This window comes from Lissotriton vulgaris, chromosome 9 (assembly GCF_964263255.1).
Source record: "Lissotriton vulgaris chromosome 9, aLisVul1.2, whole genome shotgun sequence".
NCBI classification, from domain to species: Eukaryota; Metazoa; Chordata; class Amphibia; order Caudata; family Salamandridae; genus Lissotriton; species Lissotriton vulgaris.
This window is the reverse complement of record NC_141697.1, coordinates 524096260-524111528: the sequence shown is the minus strand read 5'-3', so window position 1 is coordinate 524111528 and position 15269 is coordinate 524096260. Positions and strand designations below refer to the sequence as shown.

The 15269-nt window shown below is 47.8% G+C and overlaps 1 protein-coding gene across 1 annotated transcript in view; it reads left to right on the top strand.

Moving 5' to 3' along the window:
• LOC147690362 (cytochrome P450 2F2-like) overlaps positions 1-15269 on the top strand; it is a 382599-nt gene that overhangs the window by 268957 nt on the left and 98373 nt on the right. The window contains exon 8 of the mRNA XM_086938000.1: positions 3440-3581. Within this exon, the coding sequence (XP_086794126.1) occupies positions 3440-3581 (142 nt within the window). The remainder of the gene's footprint in view (positions 1-3439; positions 3582-15269) is intronic.

Genomic DNA, 15269 nt, shown 5'->3' with positions numbered 1-15269 from the left:
TAAACTGCCTAATTATGAGGGGAAAAATCCATTCTCACTGGAAGCCTGAACAAATCACATTTCTTAACTGTAATCTGCCAACTCCTAAAGATATACAGAGCTTCATGTTAAACATATTTTTGTAAAACATCAAGGACAAATGAGCACAATTCATATTCCCTAGCCACACTTACAAGGCACTTCATTACACTGGCCTAGCATACTTCAACACTCGCATCTGCTTTCACAAAACTTCCAGACACACACGCTCATCTGAACACCTCCATGCACAAATCCCATGCATATCAAAAATCAGATCGGGAGGTCGAACCTTCACCTACATCTTTCCTTAAGGGGGAAACAGCTTTTACAACGCTATCCTTACATCACAAGAATATTACAACGCTGTTGTTACAACAACCGCGTTGTTAGTACGTGATGAATTTACATTGCAAGTCTTTACAACAACTTGCTGTAAAGGACGCTGAGGTATTGGAAATTAATTCCAACACCTTCCCTGCTGTTGGCAAACTGGAGTAGGAGTAGTAAATAATACTATTCATAAGTCCACCGCAACCCCTGCAGCAAGTCGTTCTAATGTCGTGTGTTTTAAATGCATCGCATACTAACAGCACAGTCGTTGTAATGACTACGTTGTAAAAGCATGCAATGTATTATATTGCATTATAATGTACTATAGTCCTCCTAAAGCATGAAATGACCTGAATCTACACAAAAGAACCGCCGCCACACTTCTTGAATTCTGTAAACGCTGAAGACCAGGCTTTTCATGTAGTCCCATTAGGCCTTAGGAGTGCCAAGCCTCACACCTGCCCAGTGCCAGGATACCAATCCGGGTTATAGTGCACTCTACAAATCTGCATTACATAAGACAACAAGTGGGGAGATTAAAACAACAACCCACTAGTAGCATGTATAAATTAAATTTCTGTCAACTTGCAGATCTTTTTGTAAATATATTTTTCAATGTAAGTAGGGAACAAAAAGCAAGCCTGGTAGATGAGATTATCTTGCCCCCAGGGAAATACGAATGAACTTAGAAATTGTCAGCAGGATATGATTTAAAAATAAAGCTCCACCAATATTATTTCTGTTCCACTGGTCTTTTCTACTGGATGAAGTGCAATCTGGCAGAAAACTCAGGTAGTGTAACTAGTTCCACTGAATTATGAGGGCAATAGACTGCACTCAGGTTGCCTTCCGGTAAGAAGGAAAGTAGACATGTAAGAATTCAGACTTGAAATGTTTCCTTTGGATCTGCATTTTAACCATCTACATCAAGGCATTAGATCTATGGCTTTGTAATGTAAGAAAGCATCAGCAGTACAAAGTCCTGCTTTGGAACCTCATGTTGGCTACAGCAGCCTTCTCTAATTTCATATCGTCAGTAGCATCATATTAAGGAAAAATAAACAAATTATTCCCTTATACCTAAGTGATGGGCTATGAAGAAATCAAAATCTTCATTCTCAGGGGTCTCACTAATGCTTGATGACAAAGAAGTTGGCACAGAAGCTGAAATATGAAAAGACATCTTTATTAAACTTAAATAAGTGAGACTACGTCACACAGAAGCCTTAGCAACTGAATGAGGCAGTCTGAGGAGTAAGAAAACAGAGGCCCTATATATGCTTAGGGCTACAAACTCAGCATAAAAGTAAGGGGCAGTCCTAGCTTTTGCAAGCATGCAAAATGCGTAACATGGACATGCAAGATCTGCCAAATATTAGCCAATAGGAAAACATTCAAAACAAGGCATCATGTAACCAGAACATCCCCCTTGAGTCGTGCTTTTGCCCAACCCGATAAGTCAATCAATTACAGCACATATAGGTCAATCAGTAATAGCAAAACATGTCTGTGTGCTTCAAAGGAAAGGTTGTGGAATAGGAAAACACAGGGAGAGAATAGCGAAGGCCAAAAGATAAGATACGGCACGAGAAGAATGCTAAAGGCTAACAGATAGTTGATTCAGGGATTAGGTGGTCCAGACAAGGATTAGTTTAGGCCGGCTGGTGTCTGAGATGGGTTTCAAGACAAGGACGGAGGGAGTTTCAACACATTGCAGTCCAAAAGGGCAGAGACACTTCGTGAATCATGCAGCCTGTGTAAAGGCAACACAAAATGGAGTTGAATGTAAAATAGAGTCAAAATTAAAGAACCTCAGCTACTAAATGATCATTCAATTGAAAGGGTTCAACAAGATTTCCACACAACATCTGACCATCTTCAGTTTTTGGCATTTCAGATAAACATAAGCAGGTCCAGACAAATTCCAACTCAAACATTACAATATTTCGCTGACTTATTCGTCACATATAACAAGACAGAAGACTCAGAAAAAACGAGTTATAGAAATGCCACCAATACTTGCCGCATAGAAACACAGGAATGTCTGTTATTAAAACATGGCATTTACACAGATAATACTCAATGTCCCGCCATCTTAAATTGACTGGGATCGGATTTGACACCCAGTTCAAGAATTTATCATTTTTGTAGAAAAAACATGGACTAAAAATAGCGACACAGACCTTCACAGTCAGTGGTACAGACGTCCTCAAAGAATACCTTTAATTCAGTTTCATGACATAATTATGGTTTTCTCCGTATTAGTAATCACAGTATTTTTTAGATGAAAGCGTCAGTGTGGACTTTATTTATTTTGGGCCCTGTAAAAGCGCATTTAATCTGTACAGTTGTAGCAGGAATCCTTGACTCCTTCGCCCATACATTTTAGTATTGATTTCTTTTATGTACTTTAAAAGCAAGTCCTAGGGAGTGTTTTCCCTTTGTAAAAGGTGCCCAAGTCCTGTTACTGAGTGTTGATTATGAGATTTTGCCTGCAATTAAAATTCTCATGAAAGAGAGCTAGGTTAATAGTATCCTTTCCTTACACCATAGTCCTCAGGTGAGAGTGATTCTAAATGAAAAATCAGCAGGAGTAGTTGTTCTATAGGAAAGACCTATAGAAAAGGAAATCACTTAGTAGTGTGAAGAAGACAAGGAAAAGCACAAGAGAACATAAATGGTAAATGGCCCACAAGGTAAATTTCTCAGAATAAACAATTCACAAAAGTATAAGTTTTGATTGAGGAGCTCTGTAGTTTTGTTGGTTTGCCCTACAGTATGGTTGGGGTGTGTGAGTACCTTATACACTAGGATACATCTGCAGAGCTGTAAAAATCGAGATCTGTACTTAAATATGTCTATACGATAGCTTAGGTGGAGGAGAGGACAACTTGTTGGGCAGCGGATATCTAATGACTGATGCGGTATAACAAATAACATTGATTCAGTAGACAAACTTGGAGAATAAATAATTATACAACATAACTTTTGTGAATAGATGATGCATTAGGTCCTACAAATGAATTGCTTCATAAGTCGATGGTGTGTATCAGCCTCTTACTATTGTATGTAAACCATTTTATTTCAGGAGAAAAGCAATCCAATTACTGTGTTCAACTGGGATACCTTGGTAATGACCACACTTATTCTGTTCCACGGTTCAATTGAAACAGTTAGCACAACTTTGAGGTTTGGATTTCTACATCTAATGAAAAACCCCAAGATTCAAGGTAAACACAAAAACTAATAATGTTATCTAATGGCCTAATTTCAAAATTAGATCCAGATATGGTAGATGGGGGACAAGCTTGCGAAGGTAGAGGAATGGAGAAATCAATGCCAAGAAAACGAATTAGAAAAAGGCTGTGAGACCAAACGTGGAAGGGTTTAGTCAGAGCATACATTTGCTAAAAGGAGTGAAATTAGTTGGGGTATTCAAGAGACTATTGTGTGACATCATTTTAGGTAACCTGTTTTAATCAACTTTGTTCCAAGAAGTAACATTCATTTCACTATGGTTTTGGCCCGGTTTACTTAAAGGATGCCAACTTCATCAATGTTGTGTTGGATTTTTTTTAAGAACTGTCCATTCTTGATGGTCACAAACTCAGTCATTTTTGACTTCTGATTCCACTTGGCAACACGCAAGAACTACCCCAAAAGTTCTTCTGAGGGATATAAAATTCCAGGACAAGATCAGTTTGCCTCCAGAGTATGTCCACTGATCTATTCCTACCAAAAGTAGCTTTTGCTGCAGAGGCCATGGCCAGCCTGCCAAATCTAGGAAGGAACTGGTTGGGAGGAAAAATATCTGATGGCAAGTTTAACATCACATGGATCGTTTTCTTTAAGGCGAACTCCAAAAGTGCAGCTGAATGTTCAGTATAAAATATTTTGAATTGCCCATGGACTCAGAGTATTCACCCAGCACTTGCTGAATACTTGTGGGCTTTTTCTGTCGGTGACCACCATGGCAAACATGGCAGTCTTGTACAGAAAACAAACTAGAGGGGCTGATAACGGAGGAGCTGCCCTAAAAACAGAGGGTCCGCAATGCCATTACCCCCAGGTCCCTTATGTCCTCATTCCATTCATTACAAAGTAGAGATAACCATCTCCCCACAGAAAAAAAGAGCAGAGAAATGATGGGACCCTAAACCCGCCCCTCCCACTGGGAGTGCATAATCAGCACTTACCCAGCATTCCACCTGTTCTTTTTTTCTGTCTGTCGACAGAATTGGGACGAGTTGCTGGTGCTGCTCCTGCTGGGCTTGAGTGGCGTTTCTTCTTCCTCTCCCCAACTGGCTGCCGGGTTGTGCGGGTGGGGAGTCTGCTGGTCTGCCTCTCAGCCTGCCGGGCTTGCTAGGAGGCTTGGGTGCTCCCAACTGACTCTTGGTTGCCGGCTGACCATTTGCGGCTGGTGCGCCGGCCTCCCGGCTCCTTCCGGGTTTCAGGGCTCGTCTTCCTGTGGCCTGGCTGGGTGGAAGACGTGCTCGATTGCTGGTTCCCCTGCTTCCCTGTGATGGGATGTTTCTCTCTGTCAGGAGCTTTGGGCTGGCTGGTGGTGAAGGGGGGGGGGGCCTTGTTCCTGTCTTCCAGGCCCCTGCCCTTGGTAACTACTGCATAGCAGTGTCTTTTTGGTTTTGGTGCTTGTGGATTTTCACAGTGCTTGCCTAGTTGCTGGGGCGTTTGAGGCTCCCTGCTGGGTTGCCTTCCATGCCCTGGCCTAGATACTGGCTCGCCTTGGGCTGGTTGGTAGGTGGGGGTCTTGTTCCAGTTTCCTGCCCCCCCCCCCCCCGGTGAGTACTGCATAGCAGTGACAGCTGCTTTCCATGTGTTGCTGCTCTCCTCTGCTCTTTTTGAGCGGTGCATGGCTGGAGGTCTGCCCCGAGATGTCCATTGTGCGTACCAGTCCTCCTCCATGTGCACTCTGCCTGCCTCTTTCACTCGGCACTGCTGGGAGTGTGCCTTCATGGCTCGGATGGCCGATTTTGGGAGCTGGGTTTGAGGCAGCAGGAGGCTCAGACATCCTGTGGTTCTGGGTTCTTTGTTTCACACAAGATTTTCCCCTCTGCAGTGTTCTGGCTCATCGTGCTTTTGGCTTTGGAGCTCCGGACCCCCTTGCGGCCTGTTGGTTGGCTGTGTGTTGGTTTTTGCTGCCCCTGGTGTGCTTGGCGCCAGGGCTGGTTGCTCTTTCTGTCTGGGTAGAGGTGATGTTGGTGCGCCTTGGGCTGGCTGGGTGGGTTTGGAGCCTTGTTTGTGTCTCCCACCCCTCCCCCGGGTGAGTGCTGCATTGCAGTTGCCCTGTTTGTTCTACTGGCATTGTTGCTTGGGGAGCGTTTTCGGTGTTGCTGAGCCATGGGTTGCCAGGGCTCGTGCCCCTACTGTGTGGGCCGGGTTTTCCTTCTCTAGTGCTGTGTCCTGGACGGTTGGTGCCTGGTCTCCTCTCTTCTGTGCGGTTCTCCTAGTTTGGGGGTCCGCCTGGGTGCCTGGTGCTGTTGCTGTGACTTGCGCCTGTTTTTCACGTTGTTCGGGAGAGAGGTTGTGGTCTCACGGCTGGACTCACAAATTTGGTGCTGTGACACCAATGTTCGAGCCTCGGGGTCGTATCCACGTCCTGTAGTTCTGGGTCTGCTGTGGTCGCTCGGAGGGGGGGCGGGGTCGCCCCTGCTTTGGTGTTGGCGCTGGTTTGGCTATGTGCATGGCTTGCTCAGCATTTCTTCCTCAGCTGCCGCTCGATGTGCTCAGGGGTGCACAGTTGGCCTTCTTTGGCCCTACGTTCTTGCCTGTGTGCTCTGTGGGGGTCCTATCATGGCATCTTGGTGGTTTTGGCCGGAGATTCAGCTTCCTGGCACCCAAGCTGTGGATCTCCATCCCCCCACACATTAAAACCTCTGACACCTTGCTGAGCTTCAGGAAAGGCTTAAAGACCTGGCTCTTCTCAAACTCTCACTAGCCCGTTTTCCTGCCCCAATTTCAATCTCAGCGCCAGGAAACCTCCGGTGTCAGTGCGCTTTACAAATGCAGCCTAACATTAACATTAACATTAACATTTTGGCCCCCGTTGCTGCATTGCTTGCCTGTGAATGGTGGCTGCTGGTTCCTTTCTGTGCTGGGCCTGCTGCGCTTTTTGCTGCTCACTTGTTTGTGCTCTTGGGGTGGTCTCATCCTCCCTCGCCTACTCCCTTGCATGCTCTCCTGGGACTGCTTTGGTCTGCGGCTGTTCTTGAGCTTGGTTCGCCCCTGGTGGGGTGCCTGCATTTTCCTGCCTGGTTCTGCTGGGTTTTATTTGGCAGGTGTTGGGCTCCGGGTTTTTTGATCTTCCCCATTGCCCCAGCGCTCATCTTTTATTGGCCCCACTTGCGGCTGGCAGCCTTTCTGCTCTGTTTGCCCTGGTTGCTGGGCTGCATCTGGCCTTTTAATGCCTGATTGATGACCCTGGTGTTGTGTGCTTCTTGGGCGTTTTCCTTTTTGTGCTTTGTCTGCTTGGGTCTTCCGCTCTGTGGCACGGTCCTGTGGCCATTGGGTCCCCACCCCCTCCGTTGCCTGGTTTTGGTTCCCCCTGCGTTTGGCTGCTGTGGGTGTTCTTTATTACCCCCTTGTGTGTTGACAGTCAAAGAGTTGTATCAAGTCACTCCTGGTCTGCTGGCTTGCGGCTGGTTCTACTTGGCCTCCCGATCTGCCTCCTTGGTTTCACTGACTACAGTGGATTCTGTGCCGATCTGGGATGTGTTTTGCCTGGTGTCCCCCGGTCCCTTTTTCCTGGTGTCGGTGTCCTGGCTTGTGTGCTCGCCACCTGTTGGTTGGCTGGTCCCGCTGCTGTCAGGTCCCAAGGTCTGGGGTGTTCCGGCTGTTGTGGCCTCGTGGCCCGCTCCTGTTTTCCTTGCGTGCCCCCGGGGTCTAGCTCACAGTGTGTGTCTGTCAGTCAGCGGGCCCCTGTCGGGGTGCGGTCCCATTGTGTTGTCTTGCCGCTTTGGGGATCTGCCTACCTTGCTGCTGGTTGTCTGGGGCCTGGTGCTGGGGTTCAGGCGAGGTCATGTGCCCCTGTCTCCTCTGCTCCCTCCAGTTTCCGGTCTGGTGTCTCACTGCCGATGGCTCTGTTTTTCTTAGTCTATTGCCTCTGTTTTGTTTCGTCTGGCCTGCTGGGTGGTCCAGCGGTCTCTGTCGGCCTCCCTGTCCTTTGCTTTGGCCTGTAGTGCATGGGCTTCTTCCTGGTGCTGGTTGGGCCGCCGGGTACTCCTGCCTGGGCAACTTGCCTGTTTCCTTTTTACACTCCGTTGCACTGGTTGTGGCTGGGTTCTTGTCCTCTGCCCTTGGGTTTTTCCCCTGCTCCTGCCCGTCCTTGTTGCGTGCTGGGCCGTGGAGTTTGTGTGCCTGTGTGGTCTGTTTGGCTTCCGCCCTGGCTCCTGTTGCCTCTCTGGCTTGGCTGGTTTTGGGGATTTGTTTGCCAACCCCTTGGGGTTGGGGATTTTGGGGTTGTGGCCGTTGGTCCTGTCCCACCCCTTCCGAGCCTGTGCGGGTTCTGGGTTGTTGGTCCACGGGCTTTGCTGGCCTGTCTGTTGTTTGGTCGGCTGTCTGCCTGGTCTCTTTGGGGGAGTTTCTGGTTCGCTTGTTCGCTTTTCCTGGTGTCGGTGTCCTGGCTTGTGTGCTCGCCACCTGTTGGTTGGCTGGTCCCGCTGCTGTCAGGTCCCAAGGTCTGGGGTGTTCCTGCTGTTGTGGCCTCATGGCCCGCTCCTGTTTTCCTTGCGTGCCCCCGGGGTCTAGCTCACAGTGTGTGTCTGTCAGTCAGCGGGCCCCTGTCGGGGTGCGGTCCCATTGTGTTGTCTTGCCGCTTTGGGGATCTGCCTACCTTGCTCCTGTTTGTCTGGGGCCTGGTGCTGGGGTTCAGGCGAGGTCATGTGCCCCTGTCTCCTCTGCTCCCTCCAGTTTCCGGTCTGGTGTCTCACTGCCGGTGGCTCTGTTTTTCTTAGTCTATTGCCTCTGTTTTGTTTCGTCTGGCCTGCTGGGTGGTCCAGCGGTCTCTGTCGGCCTCCCTGTCCTTTGCTTTGGCCTGTAGTGCATGGGCTTCTTCCTGGTGCCGGTTGGGCCGCCGGGTACTCCCGCCTGGGCAACTTGCCTGTTTCCTTTTTACACTCCGTTGCACTGGTTGTGGCTGGGTTCTTGTCCTCTGCCCTTGGGTTTTTCCCCTGCTCCTGCCCGTCCTTGTTGCGTGCTGGGCCGTGGAGTTTGTGTGCCTGTGTGGTCTGTTTGGCTTCCGCCCTGGCTCCTGTTGCCTCTCTGGCTTGGCTGGTTTTGGGGATTTGTTTGCCAACCCCTTGGGGTTGGGGATTTTGGGGTTGTGGCCGTTGGTCCTGTCCCACCCCTTCCGAGCCTGTGCGGGTTCTGGGTTGTTGGTCCACGGGCTTTGCTGGCCTGTCTGTTGTTTGGTCGGCTGTCTGCCTGGTCTCTTTGGGGGAGTTTCTGGTTCGCTTGTTCTGCTGCCGTTTCTGACGGGCCCTGATACAGTTTGCGGCCTTGTTCCTTGTGGGGCGTTTGGCCTCTCGGGGTTCTGGTCTCTGGCTCTTCCCCTGTCCTTTTTGGTTTGGTTGGGGTCTGGTTGTCTGGTCCTCCTGGCTGGTCTTTGGTTATTTCGGAGGCTGGTTTCTGTTGGGGTCTTGGACCTGCTCCCTTCTGACTCTGTGGGCTTTGTGGGGGGGCATTCCTGGGGTTGTGTTCCTGTTTCCCCAGGTTTTTTGGGTGTGCCCTGGCCTTTGCTGACTATGGGCCTGTTCCTGGGCTGTCGCTGTGGCTCCGCCTCCCGGACTGGGTGCCTGGTAGTTGTCATATGGCGGCTCTGGTGGTTGGTGCTAGTCATTCTTTCCTGGGGCCTGGTCCTCCTCTGTGGGGTTTCAGGGGCTTTGTCCTCTGGGCTCTCTGGTGGCCGGGTTGTTCTAGTTGGAGAGGGGCTGGTGCCTGGCCAGTGCTTTCCTCCTTCCTGGTTTGGTCTGGGGGTCATGCCCTTGGGTGGTCCTTTGGGTTTGTGCCTGCACGCTGTTGGCTGGCCCTGGCCTCTTTCTTTTTTGCTTTCTTCAGTGTGGCTGTCTAGTGGTGTTGGGGTTTGTTCTCTGGTTGGCCCTTTTGCCCTTCTTGCTTGGTTGCATCGGGGGCTGTGGGGCCTTCCTTTCTTCCTGTTGTCTTTTTGGAGCTGCTTGGGTGTCCGTTTGTTTGTCTTGGCCTCCCTTCTGTTCTTGATGGGACTCGCTCTGTGTCTGTGCTGCTGCTGGGTCCTGTGTGCCTCCCTGGTAGTGCTGGGCTTGTCAGCCTTTTTCCGGTGGGCTTCCTTGGACATCTCCTTTTGGGGCTTCGTCTTCTCTGGTCCGCTGCAGTCCAGGGAGTTGGTTGCTTTGGCACCTGTTTCCCTTCTGGGGCTTTGCCTTTGGGGTCTCTTTGGGGTGCCTCCTTTCCGGCTTCCTTTCTGGCCTGGCCACCATTTTGGCATGCTCTCCTCCGTTTGGCAGGTTGGGGTTTCCCATTGGTTGGCCTGGGTGCTCTGTTTCCAGTTTCGCTGGTTGGCTGCCTTGTTGCTGTTGTTGTCTCCTTCTGGTTTCCTTGGTCCCAGTTTCTGGTCCATGGTTGTGTCCCTGCTGTTCTGGCATGCTGGCTGGTTGGGGGTCTTCTTTGTGTGACTTCCTCGCTGTCCTTTAGTGGCGGGCGGCCTCTATTGTTTTTTTTGTTTGGCGTGTTCTCCCCCTTCCTTGTTCGCTCGGGTGGGGGGGGGCTCCGGGTGTATGCTGGCTGCCCTCAGTGGGTTGTCCTCTTCGCTTGGTCATCTCCCGTTTGTTTTGGTGGATGCAACCCTGCTTTGGTGGGTTGTTTTCCTAGCTGGGTGCTCTGCCTGTTGTTTTCTGCTGTTCTCCCTTTTGCTTCCCTTGGGTTGCTGCCTTATGGTGTGGTTTCCTCGGTGTGCTTGAGCATTTGGAAGGCTGGGTTTTCTGCTTTGGTATTCTCCCCTTTGTAATGAATGGGACGAGGACATAAAGGACCTGGGGGTAATGCTCTAATCCTTACCGGTAATCTTCAATTTTTCGAGTCCGGTTGTCCTCGTCCGATTCATATGCCCTGCCCTCCCTCCCTGATGGCCGGCCTTCGTGTGGGGGCTTGGTTGTTCAGGTGGAATGCTGGGTAAGTGCTGATTATGTACTTCCAAGGGGAGGGGGTTAGGGTCCAAGCATTCCTTTGGTCTTTTTCGTCAGGAGATGTTTATCCCCACTTTTTAACCCATTGCTTGCTTGTGTCGGCCAACTACCTCCCTGGTGCTGCTCACGACCAGCGGAGCCACGTCCACTACGTTGAACGCCCGCATGGCAGCAGAATGTCCGCCGCAGTAAACGGGTAATGAATGGGACAAGGACAACGGGACCCGGAGTAATGAAGATTACCGGTAAGTAAAAGAGCATTTTCACTGGAGTCATGCAAATGCTGTGTTTTTTATGATAACAGAGACTGCAGTGGCTGCACAATATGGACATTCTTTGTCCCAAAAAGGTGGGTGGATGGGACATTTAAGAATGATTTGCTAGGTGCAATGTTACTTGCCAATGCTACATGGCCATATGTCTCCTCAGGGTATTTTGTGTAAAACAAATGGCCTAGATTTGGCAGATATTTGAGCACATATTGTTGGATACCTATCTAATGGTACAATATTTTATTTTTTACTTTGTTTTTGATACAAGTGTTTATCAGCCTGGGGAGAAAACGTTGCAGGATGTGTCCTGAAAGATTGACATGGCTTATTAAAAGCGCCTGCAAAAGAGGGTGAATTTAAGTGGTCAGTACCGGGTAATATGTCACTAAAAGTTGTAGTACTTGTTCTTTGTTAGTTTTATCTTTGTATATTTCCTGGAGTTCTCTCTTGCACATGGGGATATGTCACAGAGATGTATAAAACCAGTGCACCAAATATAGATTACAGAAATGAGTCTGTTAAAACTAAATTAAAATTGACAAATGTTAGATCATATCTCAAAACAAACAAATGAAATCTATTGTTAAAACATTATATATTAGCATGAACTAATGTAGGTTGTAAGTTTGAAAAAATAAATTGCTAACTTAAAATCCAAAACATTAGAAAACATTAAGCAAGATTTTTAACTTAGGTAAATGACCTGTCAGGCTAGCTCTTCATGACCTATGTGACTTAAGGCAGATAGGTGGTCCATGTAAAAAGTACATCTGATAGAGAAATCTAGCCACAGATTCCATACCTTAGAATTATCCCCAGGCACCAGACTGGATCCGGAAGTTTTTTTACAGCAGTACCTCCGCATATCGGTATACAGCATAGGGTGACTCAGTGACAACGTTTTGAGTCCATAGAAGCCCTCCCCTGATGAGCTGGCATTCATTTCTTACTTTCTGCACTTCAACGCAGATCCAGAGAGTGGTACCTCTGGCTATTTTGACCTAACACAATGAAACAATGTGATTTTTCTATAGATCTTCGAGGTCTACGATGTCGACCCAGCACCCTCATCCTCTTTGCACATGGTGTCTAGGAATGCACCTTGACTCCAAACAGTGTGGCTCATGTCTTCAGCTTTAGTCGTCGTTTTTGCAGGAGTACCACATGACGGTGTTGGTGACACAGTAGTCGGCGGCTCCTCGTTGGTCAGCGTCCTCTTCCTCCTCCGAGGATCGCTCGAGGGCCCCCTCCCACAGTCCTTCATCCTCAAGGTCACCTGGTAAGCCACACTGTTGGTAGTTGGTGCTGTGGCCTTTCCCAACTTTACTGCGTGTACGTGGTGTCCCTGACTTGCCCCCTGGTCCTCATATTTCAGAGTTGGAATGAGAATCTGGGCTGCGTCTTCCAGTGTTTCCCAGCTCTTGGCCAACTCTGCTTCAGAAGAGGGAATACTATCTCTCCCTCCATGCCATTTTTGGCTCTCAGTCTCCCTCTGGTGCGCTTATGGCCCCAGGAAGGTCAGTGAGGCCTCAACTTACTCTAAACTGGCGTTTCCGTCCTTGGTGTGCTGTCCGTGTGGATCCCTGCCCCAGCAGGTATTTTCTTTCTGCATTTTCCCCAGTCAATGACAGGTTCTGGTCCCTAGTTGTTCTCTGGGATGCTTCTTAATTTCTGACCCTATTGGTGTCTACTCTGGTTGATACACGGTCTTCTTTGCTTTCTGCCTAGGTTCTAATTGTTTTATTTTCATGGTATTGTGCGGATGCACTGTTGCCTTGTTCCCTGCCTGACAGGGTACTTAATCTGTGTTCCTTGCAGGTGCTCCTCAATATGTTTCTGATGCTGTTGTACTCCTTATAGGAGACACCACATGCCGTGCTTGGTGCACTGGTGCAAATCGGCAGATGGTGCACTGGGGTCCTTCTTGCCTCCCTTCACCCCTGTTTATTTAGTGTTTTTTAGCACTGGCCAGGGGGTTCTTCCCTTCCACTTTGTTAAGGCCCTTATTTCCTATGCAATGGCAGGGGCATGATTCTTGGCCTATGGTTCTCTGTCTGGAATCGCCCTGAGTGGTGATGTGCCTTTCTCTCTTCAGGCATTAGCACTTGTAGAAGCATATGGAAGAACCCTGTTCCAAGGTTGTAATAATGCACCCATTGGTTGCAGTAATGGATCAAGGGCTGAATTACATATGCAGCGCACTTTCCCTGTTTGTGCCATACAGAGTGAAGAATGAGTTCACGATAAACCCCTGAGCACTTACAGTCCCCTGCTGGCCTGGTTGTTGCTCCCTTCTGCAGTGCTGGTCACCGCCAAGCTTGGCTACAGTTGATTGCCCTTCTGCTGTGGATGCAATGCATGGTTGCTCTTTATTCCTTTATGGGGGAACATCCTTTACAACGCAGATTTTACTCCGCACTGCTTTACGACGCCTCCGTTACAACGCAAGTCATAACCACGACTTGCACTGGAGGGCGCTAGAGGATTAAGAATAGTATATTTACTATTCCAACACCTTCCCTAGTGTCCATGGGGACTGGTGTTAGAATAGTAAATTATACTATTCTCAATCCGCGCCCCCAACGCAAGTCGTGGTAACGACTTGCGTTGTAAGGGACGCGTTGTAAAAGCACGTGTTGTGACGGTACGCGTCGCACCGTCATACATCCCCTTTATGTTATGCAGCTCATGTGCACTGTACTTCCCAACTCCACCGCCAAACGTAATACTTCTTATTCTTGATGGAGGACATGTTGAGCCTCCAGCCTGCAGTGTTTCTTTACTGCCTTTATAAAGATGACAATTGTATTTTCAGGTCCTAGTTGAAACTTTGAATTGCCCTTTAAAGCGGTACAGCAAAGCTGATGCACACTTACACTACTTCCTAGCTTACCTATGGGAATAATTTGCTTTAATGGCCTGCCTTCTTTTGGACTTTCTTCTGTGTAGGACAGCCTTTGGTTTGCAGTCTGGCCCTGCTTGTTTTAAGCTTGTTGCAGCAGTGACTTATTTGTTTTGCTCCTAAAAATGACCAGCAAATGTTGCATCACATCTCGATTTATGCTTCTGCTTTCAAAATTGCTGCCCTTTTCTGTCTTCCTCTACCTATACTTCTATCCACAGACTGACTTAGTCATCACTCATCCATCCACAAACTCACTAACAATGTATCCATTCATGTACCAACTCATCCATTTATCTATCAATGCTCTGACTCACATAACCATCCATCCCTGCGCTCAGCCACTTATGCACTCGTTCATCCATGCACTCCTTTATCGAGCATTCATCCAATCGTCCCTCTTTAGCTGATTCACCAGACCACATTACCACACACACTAATTTGCGAATTGCTTATTAAGCAAAAGGCAACCCTATTGAATTGGTCAATGCTTGTTTAAAAACTTCATATCTGTCTATAAGCATATGTTATGTAAAGGTAGCCATTACTGTCTTTAAAAGAAGCATGTTGTTGCAGACTCAGTAATTGTCTATGTAGTTTATATCATTACAGTGTGGGTTGTCAATTGCATTTAGGCCTTGATTGATCAAACTTTAATGCAATGTAGCAAGACACCTTGCTGCGCTGTGTGAAAGGGAGCGAGAGAAGGAATGAGCCATACTTAACAATATATGGTGCATTCCTGTTCTCGTCTTGCATTGGCACACAATGTGCTGCCTTGCTTCAGTACACCCACCCTTATGCCATGGTGCAAATATTCCTATGTTGTAGGCAGGATTGTTTTTGTGCAGGTAGAGACACCTTTCTGCACAATAACAATTCTCTGAGGCATTGCCTTCTTTCTATATGTGCTGCCGAATGCAGCACACATAGAAAGGGGAAACAATGAGGGGAAAAAACCCAATATTTCCTCCTTACGCCTCCCTGGGAAAGGCGTATCATTTTCATGCATTCTCAGAACTACCACTCATGGTAAAATTGGGAATGTGCCAAAATCTATTGGTGAATCTGTAGGAATACCCAGATTCCACCCATGGAACGCCTCCCTTATGCAGAGTATTCAATTCAATTCAAATTTACTTCATTCGGTATAGAAATAATACCATACAAAGTGCATTTAAAAAACTTTACAACCATTGGAAGTTACATAAAAATTAAAAACAGATATAAGAACGTGTGCATTAAAACTAATTCAAGTCTTAAAAAATTCATATTCAAAATTATTTATGCAGTGCAAACAGTAGTCCTGGAGAATGTTGGTGCAGCCGCCCCTTCTGTCACCAAGGAGGATCATCGATAGTTATTCATCATCTCTAGTGTTCCTTAGTCTCACGGCCGATCTTAAAAAATTTACCCTACAAAATAGTGTCAATGGGTCTACTGACAGTTTCAGAAATAGTAGTGCCACCTTTGCCTGGTTCAATCTGCTTTGCCTTAAAATAGCTTTCAAAAACATTGTCCGTGGGTATGCATAAAAGGGGCATAATCAAACGAAATTAAGAGTGTCCT